Source organism: Tasmannia lanceolata, unplaced genomic scaffold, assembly GCF_043159265.1.
Source record: "Tasmannia lanceolata isolate RefF3 unplaced genomic scaffold, GAP_Taslan_0.1 ptg000023l, whole genome shotgun sequence".
In the NCBI taxonomy this organism is placed as follows: domain Eukaryota; kingdom Viridiplantae; phylum Streptophyta; class Magnoliopsida; order Canellales; family Winteraceae; genus Tasmannia; species Tasmannia lanceolata.
Window position 1 is genome coordinate 8,077,042 of NW_027518700.1, and position 12,291 is coordinate 8,089,332.

Consider the following 12,291-nt stretch of genomic DNA (forward strand, 5'->3'; position numbering starts at 1 on the left):
TTCCTACACATATGTGTAGAGAGTTCTCTACACACTAGCTTAAAATACAGTGGGGGCCCACATTGTTTGGGTGATCCAAGCCATCCATTTTAAAGGCCCTCACATAGATAGGGTGTCTACAAAAAATCAGATCCATAGGATCATCCCAACCCTACGATTTGTGGAGGTAAAATGGATGTCTTTAAACCTTCAAAAATTAGTCCATTTTTTGCCTCCACAGTTCGAATGGTTAGGATGATCCTATGGATCTGATTTTTTGTGGACACCCTATCTATGTGAGGGCCTTAAAAATGAATGGTTTGGATCACCCAAATAATGTGGCCCCCACTGTATTTTAAGCTAGTGTGTAGATAACTTATCTACACATATGTGTAGGAACCGTTTTCTCTATCACGGGAACATATAGAAACATATGCAATTCATAGAATTTGAAGATCCAAGAATAAGCACAAATACACACTTAGAAACCATCACATAAGCATGAAAACCATCCATAGTTGTTTAAAAACATCGAATACCTCGTGACATGCATTGTCACACATGTCTGGTAATCTAGTACATCCCAAAGTTCACATGTAATTTATATAAATATTTATACGTAATACATCTACAGCATTGGCATGCAATTCATATAAATATAATTATGTAATACATATAGATATAGTATTCACGATTATACTTACGATTTTGGTTTATGCATTTCAGTCATTTCGGTTTCGGTGGAGATGGAAACAAGAATATTTCAATTGTTTCGTGTTGATTTCGGTTGAAATTTAAAACTGTGGCCCCTAAGGCACTTCATTGCATTCTAGGACAGTTGCTATTAGCCCATATAGTGGATACAATCTTAGATATCTATAGAGGAAGGGATATTTCCTTCTCTCATTTGTATAGAAAATCCCACTATGTAGTGGACTCTTTAGCTAAGGAGGATTTTTTTTTTTTTTTTTGAATGGTGGAAAATTTCATTCCAAAAAGATGTCAAAGGAAGTCATCTCCAAAGGTACAAGGGAATATAAAAATGGACATAAAAATAACAAAACATACAAAGAGATGTAAATATCATGGGGACAAGAAATCAAACAACCCCAAGCCATACTTGTCTACTCCTTCCCTAGCTAGGCAATCTACAATGCTATTAGCTGATCTTCTAACATGCAAGAAAATGATTGACGAGCCTTTTATTTATCCTGAATCTCGTCAAAGAGGTGGGCGAATCTCCAAGAGGGGACAAGAGAACCAGTAAGCCACCGAATGGTATTAAGAGAATCACCCTCTACCAAAACCCTATTTAGGTCCTCCCTTGCCAAGCTTTTTATCCCCTGGTGCACAGCTCCTACCTCCGCTTTACTAGCATCCGCAATCCCAATGGGCCCTAAAAAAGCCCACAAGCGCCACCCCCCCCAAATTTCTAAGAACTCCTATACTACCCATACTAGAACCATCGAAATTTAATTTCAACAAACCCTCAGTTGGAGGCTTCCAACCCTCCCAAAGGTCGAAGAATGAGACAAAGCGAAAAGAAGGAAGTCATTTTACCCAAGCAACGGTCAAGGCTGTCACTTCAATGACAAGGAAAGTGGTGATGGTATTAGGACTATGACAAAGCACAAAGAAGGAGGATGTTATTAGGATTATTGTAGCTGTTGGAATCCTTGCCTATTTTACGAGAAGAAAATCCCACTATGTATTTTTTCTTTCGTTTTTCCTAATAATTTTCCCATATATTTGATTAGAAAAAAGATAGTAAAACTTTTAGTTTTTGATATTGTGTTGATTGCTTTCACAGGTTGATCTAGCCAAGCAAATTCTTTCAAATATCATTACTAGATGGAAAGGGATTTCTTGGGAAAGAAGAGGAGGAAAGGTATGTAATAAGTGTCTGATTCCTGACCTTTAATTCTTTCAAATAAATAAAATAACAGTAGATAAATTTCTGTACCTTCTACTTATTAGAATTATGTTCAGTCTAGATGTAAATTTCTTGATTTGATGGTATTGATAGTCAACTACGATTAAATTGTTCAAATGTTGTACAACCGATAACCCATGACCTGTTTTGTGGAACAAAAATTTGTAGCACAAATACCCATTAAAAAAATGTGGCACAAATAGAATTTTGTATGTTGCCGCATGAAGAAATTTTCTGTATAGTCTTCCTCTTGGTATATACTACCAAACTTCTTTGAAAGAACTAAATGGTAAGAAAAATGGACTTACATTTTACGAAGCAAGAGCACAAGCATCCAAGGTGGCTAATGCTTTTAGTTTTATAGAATATTGGAGGGAAGAAATCTAGTCAAATTTGTGCCCAATGCTATGTGATTCAGATCCCTGTGTAAAATCTCCCACCTTTGCTAGCACCATGCTTGTGTCTGGGTGATATATCTAGGTGCCTAACTATTATATGCACTGCTACAAATCAATTAGTTTTATTAGGTCATACTTTACAGTTTACACTATGTAACTATTTGATATGTACTCATATATTTGTTTCTTATGAACATGTCCTACATTTCTTACCATATCAATATTTGTGCTCATGTCCATAGCTGGGTGTCATATATCAAATTTGCTAATTATTGTTGCAGTCATGGTTTTAAATTTCGACCGAAACATTTTGTTTCAGCCAAAATATTTTGATTTCGGTTGTGACCTACACGTTGTCCATGAGGATTCGTGAGTACAAGATTTTGGTCGAAAAATTGTGTTGTTTCAGTGAAGTCACCGGAACCATGAAAAAGCTAAGGAAATACTACAAAGTTTGGTCAAAATGTGTTGAAATGTTTGTCATTTCGACCAAATTCTTGATAAAAAAGAAATTTGAAAACCATACAGTAAAAAATAACGAGATTAGGGGGGTCTTCTGGAAGAAAAACAACATAAATGTTGTTCCTTACAAGATTAAGGGAAGAGAAAAAATAGAACAAGGAGTAGAAACAAACTTATAATGTTTACTGCATGAGCATTGTCTTAGTGAGTCATCTCTAGATTTATAGATCATCTACCAGTTTGTGATAAGACAATGGATCTAGGGGTTGGGCCTGTAGCTCAATGATTGAGGCTTTGTTTCTCAACCTTGAGGTCACAGGTTTGATCGCAGCTTACCTACCAAAAAAAAAGGACAATGGATCTGCTAGAAATTGAGAGATTGATTTTTATGTATACTTATGTTGGCTCAAAATGTGCCCTTGGGATGTCTTGGAAACTTCTATTCCCTGGAAATAATGATTCTCCGAGATCTTCTATATTGGAATGCTACTGAAATATGCCTTCGGGCAAGAGATACGAGAGGTATCATTCTTTCACTGTTTTTTGTTGGGGGGTCCACACAAAAGAAATGATCCCACATCAGAAAAGTGAATCGATGTGGATGGGCTTATATGGACTTGGGCATCCTCCCCTTAACGGCTAGCTTTTAAGGATGAGTTCTACCCGGGTTCCAACAAGTGGTATCAAAGCCGAGGCGTGGTAACTCCTATGTGCCCTAAACGATGGAGAAAATATCTCAGGGAAGATCTCGGTAAAACTGGTGTACCCTCGAGGATGGAGAAAAATCCTTCGGGGAAGATCTCGTAGTTCCCATGTTGCCGCCGCGTGGAGGGGGAGATTGCCCTCGTGGCTTTCGCATGGGGGAGATTGTTACGGGGTTCCATGTAAAAACAAAGATCCCACATCGGAAAAGTGAATAGATGTGAATGAGCTTATAACGACTTGGGCACCCTCTCTTTAGCAGCTTCCTTTTAAGTGTGAGTTCTACCTGGGTCCCAACGGTTTTAACTCTCCTTGGTCTACTTTTTTTTTTTGAAAGATAATTAAATTTTATTCAATCATCGAAGTTTACAAAGAGGGACAAGCAGCCCCCAGAAAGCAAACCGCAACAAGCCATAGCAGGGTAGATACCCCACCAACAAGCAAAAGCAAAATTTACAGAGTTGAAAGTTCTCAAGGTGCGTCCCCTGTGTGTTCACCCGTTACAATCCTCGTAAACATTAAGATCCACTCCCACCTTTGCCGGAGCGTCTGCCATTGAATTCACGGATCTCCTGTGTTCCAACTGAGGTCGTATGACACTGATTAGGTCCTTGATTTCATCAATTTTGTTTGAAATGCGCCATGGTCCACAATTTCGGTTCTTTGCCCAAGCGATCGCATTAGTGGAATCTCCTCGGTCCACTTATCATTCAAAAAGAAATCTCCTTGGCCTATTGCAAGTTCAGAAATACTATGGAGAGTTTCGGTAACAACTGATTCAACTAGTACTAACTTGAATTAACCGTACTCATCTTAGATAAAAGTTTGAGCAATCCAGGAAATAAATGAATGCTAGCGGCTTCACTTGCGCCTATGACAACACAGGCAGCCTAGACCAACACAGTTGAGCTGCGCAGTTGATATACTGTCACCATAGCCAGCTAATATATACTGAACTGTCTGTTGACCAGGGAGTAACGTTTTGATTTCCATGATAGGCCATGTAGGTTATTGGTTGACATGACTTTTAAGAGCACCCTAGTCTAGTCAGCAGATTTTCTATAGCGTGCTCATGTAATATCTAGCATAATGAGGAGTCATGCGCCTTAGCCGAGAGGAAAATAGTAATTACTTTTTGTCCTAGGTAAAAAAACAGCTGAGCTGTGCGGTATCTGTCTGAAATTACATAATTAACAAAAGTTCTTTTTATTTTAAGTCGCAACCAGATCCCATTCCAAATAAAGAACCTCAAATGATTCCAGTTGGCTGTTATACTCGTCAAAATGATTTCTTTTTATTAGATTAGTCATTTCTTCTTGATGCTATTTTTTTTGCTTGTGACATGTTTAATTATGTCACATCCCATTGCTTGTCTTTGAATTTATAGAAAATCTTAAATTGGAACTAAATGATTATAATATATATCGGTATTTGTGCTGTAGGTTGCTGTGCGCGTGGAGGCTTTGTCAGGATTCACTGCTTCTATTTTTAGTCCTTACCTTCTTCCTCAGGTATTACTTCTTTTTGTGTCTTGTTCGTTTTTTATTCCAAGAATTTCCGTTACTATCTCTTATCAATTAATTGATCTTTTTTCATTTTGTTTTGGTTCTCATAATTTTCTTACTACCCCTTACCGATTTAGGTATCATTGGGTGACCCAATTGAGAAGTATATGATGCCATTTGAAGAAACAAACCCTCTGCAAGATAACGTGGAGTTGAAGAAAGTTGTGAGGCGATTCTACAAGGATGCTGTTGTGCCTGTTGTAGATGATTGGGGCAGCTGTGTTGGACTAGTGCATCGTGAAGACTGCCATCAGGTTTGTCCTGTTCCAATTCCATGAACTCATTATTCACTTACCTTGTGATGACATTTCTTATTGTCTTTACCAGTTGAATGAACCTCTTTCAAGAATGATGAAGGGTCCTCCTCCTTGCATTACAACAATGACGTCTACTGGCCGAGTCATTGAATTGCTTCTTGAGAAGAGATACAAAATGATTATAGTTGTAAAGTCTAGCAATGTTTATGAATCTATTTACAGTTCAAGTTCAAAACCTGTTGGGGTTTTTACACTTGAACAATTGTATAAACTTGCTATTCCTGTATCAGAGGTGGATGAACATTTGTACAGAACATTTACATAATTGAAATATGAATTTACTTCTCTATAAATTTTCGGATATGGGTTTGATCCATAGCTGCCGGAAACTCCTTGGGGGTGGGAAACCCGTTTCCCCTAAAACAAGTTTATCCCGGGTGGGAAACTCGTTTCCCCCTTATGAAACGCGTGATAAATTTATGCAACACTCGTAGAAAATGCATGTGAAATATGTGTCGAACTTACGAAAATCATTTTGGAAAAAAAAAATTAAAAATTAATATTAAAAAAGAAAAAAAATGCATATATAGTAATAAAAATAAAAATAAAAATAAGAAAAATTCAAATAGAACAAAATTTAAATATACAAAACTACATATTCCGTGTTTTCCTTGTGTTTCATGTGTGTTTTTTTTTATGATTTTCTATCGTTTTCTCATTTATCGTTTCCCCTATATTTTTTTCATGCGTTTCGTGTTTCTGTTTCACATTTCGTTTCCCAAATTCGTTTCCTACCCTGGTAACTATGGTTTGATCTAGGATTCCTCTCACAAGAAAGTGATTATTCCAGTTGTCTTTCTTGTTTAGCTGGATAAAAGAAGCATCATGTTTGAAACGTTGGGGACTTGGCTGTTCTTTGGGGTATGTCGATCTCTCTCAGAAAGTCCAGTGAATGTCTTTGGTTTTTTTAACTCACTATGGTGTATGTGACCTTTATTATCAAAGGTTGTAGCATTGAAGAACATTTTCTTTGTCATTATCACATGCTATCTGAGAATGCGATAGAGGGACGAAGAGGTGTATTTATGCATTCTTCAGTGCACTATCTGAAACGAACCTTAAGGAAGCCTTACCTGATTTTATGGTTAATTAATAATTATGCAATGCGCACAAGTAGAATGGCCATCATCAATTGATGTGGCCCCTCAAATCAATGGCTTAGCTTTTCTTGATAAAACCTTAAAAAGGGCTTTTTGGATCAAGGGCATAGGATCATGCGAACAAGGTGTTTTCAACATTATTTGGCCGTACAGTTGCCGTTCAGATCAACGGATCAGATCACATATAAAAACTAGGGTCCATAGTCTAGTAGGAAATAGAGCTTAACAGCCCATGTAGTAATCTTTCAACTTGTAATGGTACAAATCCACAACTGAGCAAGCCATTGGATTATCCATGAGTAGTCATTCATGATAGTTCCCAAATCGGATGAATGATCCAAGCCATTCATCCAGTAGGCCCTACTATGAATGGACCGAACACAAAAATCTACTCTGATTAGGCAATTCTAAAAGCCTCTAGTTGGTGAAAATTTTCCTGATGAACTTTAAGTTTTTCGACACATATTTTCTAAGCACCCAATTTATAAGGACAAACTAAAGGTTTATAATAGTCCAATGTGAATGGATATTGGTTCATGACACATCCATAGCAAGACCTAGCAGATAAATGGTTTGAATCAATGTACAGGTGGGCCCACTTTTATTTTTGGTAGTCCATTTTCTTTCACGGGGAAAATGCACATCCATCTCATAAAACTGACCTTTTGCCAGTTTCGAAAGCAACAATATGCAGTCTTTTCCATAAGATACGGCTGTTCACAGGAGCACAAGTTGATTTTTTACACAAGAAATAACTTCTCTTGATCTCAATTGCAAGCATTTTTCTGGACTCTCAAGCCTCCTCAAAAAATGTCTTGGGGAGCTCGAATTGTCTTTAAGTTCTAGAGAGAAAGCAAAAAATCTTATCTGCTACACAATCGATGATGGAGTCGGGATTGACTTTTGGACCCAACATTGGCACCCAGATGGCCCCCTCCGTGATCTCTATCTAGGAAGAAGGATCTTCAGAGCTTCACCCAATAACGTCCATATCGATGAAATATTCACAGAAGGAAATTGGAATAGAGATATCATAAACTGCCTTCCTGGGTTCCTTCCTCTGCTTGAAAAGGTAATTCATACTCCTGGTTCAGGAAATCATGCTATCTGGAAGCCCAATCCTGATGGGTCTTTCACCATTAAAACTGCTTGGGAATCCCTTCGTAACCACCATCCTAGAGTTCCTTGGTTCAAAAGTATCTGGTACCATGGCCATATTCCGAAGCACAGCTTTGTAGGATGGCAAGCCATCCTTAACAAGCTAAGTACTAGAGATAAGCTGTCCTTCCAGGGGCCCTCCAGAGACATTCACTGCCCATTATGTTTGGTTGAAAGGGAAGACACAAACCATTTGTTCTTTAAATGTGCCTACTTAGCTTGGATTTGGAGATTCGTTCTATGGAGATTCAGCTATAAGAGGAAACCCCTTCATTCTTTACAATTGGAAGAAGAATGGATCAGGCAAACCACCAGGGGAAAAACCCAATCAGCAACTGGTCTCCGGATTGCTTTCAATGCCTCCATCTATCACATTTGGACAGAACGAAACAGGAGAATTCATGAACAAAAATTCCAGCACAAGAAATCAGTCCTCAATGAAATTCTCCTTATTATCAGATCAAGGTGCATTCATCTGGGTCTAAACGACCTCCCTTCCTCCAGAACCTATTCCCTCTGTCAGAACCTTCAGCTCCCTCTTTTTGTGAATGTCATTGGTCCAAAATACTGTCATTGGTCCCCTCCAGAAACAGGCTGGTGTAAACTAAATTATGATGCTGCTTTGATAGGAGACCTTGCTGCTATTGGAGGGTTGCTGAGAGATAACTCTGGAGAGCCCTTAACTGCCTTCTCCATTAACACTGTTGCTGCTACAATCCAAGAACTAGAAATTGATGCAATATTCTATGGTATTAAGCTGGCAAGGGAAAAAAAACATAACAAATCTTTGGATCGAATCTGATTCCCTCCTTGCAGTTAACACCATTAGAGGCCTCATTCCCTGCATTGGAAGAAAAAACACATACTGCTCCAGATAAAATCTGAACTAGGATCTTTTCAGAACTGGATCATATCCCATACATGGAGAGAAGCGAATAGAGGTGCTGATTTCCTCTCCAAGCATGACTGCCCGATCAAAGGAAAAGACATCCCCAAGCAAAGCCTTCCAAAGGATCTTTTATCCATCTGCATTGAAGATTTCTTTGGAAAAATATATATTAGATATTGATGTTTTCAGGATCTTCCCCTGGATTAGAAGCTCTCTTGATATTATGCCCCTTTAGTTATTTTTCCGCTTCTCTTCAATGTATTTTCAAGGGAGTGTGTTCCCTACTTATCTACACTTGTGTGTAGAAACCATTCTCTCTCTCTCTCTCTCTCTCTCTCTCTCTATATATATATATATATGAGGAAAGTGAAGCTACACCGCCGGTGTAGCTAACTTAGCTACACCACCGGCTTAAAATACAATGGGCCCACATTGTTTTGGTGATCCAAAGAATTCATTTGATTGGCCCTCACATAGATAGGGTGTCCACCAAAAATCAGCTCCATAAGATCATCCCAACCCTAGGATTTGTGGAGGCAAAAATGAACGGGTAAAAACCTTCACAAATTTGTCCATTTTTGCCTCCACAGTTTGAAGGGTTGGGATGATCTTATGGAGCTGATTTTTGGTGGACACCCTATCTATGTGAGGGCCAATCAAATGAATGGTTTGGATCACCAAAACAATGTGGGCCCATTGTATTTTAAGCCGGCGGTGTAGCTTCACTTTCCTCTATATATATATATATATATATATATATATATATATATATATATATATATATATATATAGAGGAAAGTGTTCCTAAGCTATAGCTCAAAATCACATGCGACCCCACATTTTTTTTGGAGGATCCAAAGCATTCATTTGGAAGGCCCTTCCATGGATATGGTGTGTACCAAAAATCAGCCCTATAGGATCATCCTAACGTAATCAAAGGTGGAGTGGAAAATGGACAAACAATGTGTGTCTATGTTTCTGCCCATTTTTTCCCTCAACAGATGGCATGGTTAGGATGTTTAATTCCGATCGGTGTTGACTTTAATCAACCTCGACTTGTTCTTCGTGCTTCCGGCTACGCTAGGTGGTATCAGAGCCCTGCTACGTTCCATACATGGCTTCCTACAAAGAATGAGAAAATCAAGAAACCGTGACGGTGGAGATGTTTAATTCTCTACAAGCTACAGTTAATCAAATAGCGGAGCAATTGGCTCGGTTGAATCCTATTGAGCGCGAGAGACCCAAAATCGACGATAGTGATCGGTGACGGCACGCTCAAGCTCTACGTCGAGTTCCATGCTCCGGCCCTAGAGTTACATATTTTCCTAACGATTATTACTCTAGCGAGGAAGAATTCGAGTACATCATCCATCCGAGGTATATTCGTGACCGGGCTTCAAAATCTGCAATTCGTGATCGCGATAATTGTATTAAGGTGGAATTGCCCAATTTTAATGGCCAACTCCATATCAAAGATTTTCTTGATTGGCTTGCGGCGGTCTAGAGATTTTTCGACTATATGGAAGTTCCTGAGGAGAAGAAGATAAAACTTGTAGCCATCAAACTCAAGGGAGGTGCTTTGGCGTGGTGGGATCAACTACAACTCTCACGTACAAGGATGGGGAAGCGACCAATCCGGACATGGGCACAGATGCGTTAAGTCCTTTGTGAGAGGTTTCTACCCATTGATTATGATCATATGACTTTTTGCATGAGTCAAGCCATGGTAGAGACACCGCAGACGGCGAAAGTTAAGGTGACTTTGGATCTTCCTGTTGGGACAAGCAAGTCGAGCATGGCATTTCCAACACAAGGAAGAGGATGCGAAGATGTTCTTTCTACTTCGGCAACGACCAAAGTCCCATGTCATGATTCGTTGGAGTCACAATTCGAGCAACAGATCATGTGCTACAAGTGCAACCAATTGGGTCACAAATCCGATCAGTGTCCCCAAGGTAGTCGGTGTACTACACATCTAACCGTTGGTGACGAGCTTGAAGATGTTGATCAGAAGCAGTGTGATATAGAGGAGCAAAATACGGAAGAAGACCTCATTCCTACCATTTGTCCTTCCGAGCAATACTTAGTGATGCATCAAGTTATGTGTCTATCAAAAGTAGAGGAGGACCCCAAAGCCTTTCAAGTGGAGCGGCAATTATGTTTGGCAGTAAAAGAACCTCTTGTCAAATTAAAGAAGGAGAAGAAGAAGAGGCGGATATACAAAGGTATTAAAAAAAGAAAAAGAAGCTCGACGAGTTCAAATCCAAGTACAGTGCCGAAAGGGCCAAGCGTCAATTTAGTAAGGACTTTGAAGTTGGAGACTCTATAACGACATCACCAATGAACTCGAGGTTGAGTTCTCTTCAAGTGGAGGGGAATGAAGTGGCCGCTACTTTTGGCTACAAAGTTAAAAATTAGAAATTGTCCCAAGAATCCAATAAGTACATGCAGGGGGTATAAATAGAGTTTCTTTATTTAGTTATTTATTTCCTTCTAGTTATTAGGTATTTTTAGACAAATATGGCTTGTTGCATTTTCTTATAATTTGAGTCCATATAGATTTAGAAATTTAGTTCAATTAGGAATAGAAGTTGAGTCTAATTTAGGAATTGTCTTCAAATAATTTTAGAAAGTAGGGATTTACTTGTAGAAGAAGTTAGTATTTTTATAAAAGCCCATGTGCAAGAGTTGTTGCACAGTTCATGTTTGTTTATGAAATAAAGACATTTTCTTCTTTCTTGATTAGAGAAAGTTGTTTATCTCGTTCTTCATGGATTCGAAGAATAACTCTTCATGGATCAACAAGCACCCTTTGTGGATTCGAAGGTTTATTCCGATCGGTGTTGACATTGATCAACCTCGACTCGTTCTTCACACTTCCGGCTACGTCAAAAAGAAAGAAGCATTTCTTAAAGAAACAATGAATCATTTCACAAGGATGAAATTAAGTAGCGTATAAAGGATGAAAGAAACTATTGTAGAAGTATGCATATCTTAAAATAAATTTCTAAACAATCTGCATAAATCATTGGAAGTAAGTAAAAAACACTTGTACAAAATTAAAATTGGGCATTAAAATGTCAATTATTGGCATTAATCAACAATACTAGGAAAATAATCGGCAATAATGGATAGAAATGAATCAGAAAAGGAAAAAAAATCGACAATATTATGCAATAAAATATTGGAAGATAAATGAAAAAATCTATAATAATAGGCGCCTATTTCTACACAGTGTTTCGCCTCATCATCCTCACCCAGTGGGAAAGGATTCCAAGTTCTTGGATATAAAGGATCGATGGATTCATAGTTGACATTCTTGCTCCATCTGCCATAAAACTTCAAAGTTCCAATGTTTTTGTTGCCCTAACTTTACATGTTGATCATGTATTAAAGGATACACTTTTGTATGACTAAATTCATAGGTAAATTGATTTCTGGTGTGAAGTTTTGAAATTAGGATAGGCAACCCAAGAGGAAGGCGAATTGGATTTAATTAAAATTTTAAAGATATTGAGTGTGATTAACCTCAAATTCAAATTACAACTAACCCTTGTTAATATGGAAGTAAAGTATAAAGGGGAAGAAGTTACCAATCACATATGAAGGTGATGATAGAGGAAGAGAAGATCCACACTAGAGATTTAGAGTGGTTCAACCTTAGTACATACTAAGGCCTACGTCTACTTGTCAAGACCTCCTTGGGGATTCCACTATGAGATCCTCCTTTCTTACCGGTCTGGATCAAGAAACACTCTTACAATGATTCACCTCTCTTATCAGGCCGA

General features: G+C 38.3%; 1 protein-coding gene across 1 annotated transcript in view; it reads left to right on the forward strand.

Annotated features, from left to right (window-relative positions):
* Window positions 1–5,649, forward strand: part of LOC143856719 (pentatricopeptide (PPR) repeat-containing protein / CBS domain-containing protein) — a 40,317-nt gene extending 34,668 nt beyond the window's left edge. Inside the window, exons 9-12 of the mRNA XM_077366996.1 lie at window positions 1,790–1,867; window positions 4,917–4,985; window positions 5,117–5,293; window positions 5,367–5,649. Of these exons, the coding sequence (XP_077223111.1) occupies window positions 1,790–1,867; window positions 4,917–4,985; window positions 5,117–5,293; window positions 5,367–5,621 (579 nt within the window). The 3' untranslated portion in view covers window positions 5,622–5,649. The remainder of the gene's footprint in view (window positions 1–1,789; window positions 1,868–4,916; window positions 4,986–5,116; window positions 5,294–5,366) is intronic.
* Window positions 5,650–12,291: the final 6,642 nt, after the last annotated feature.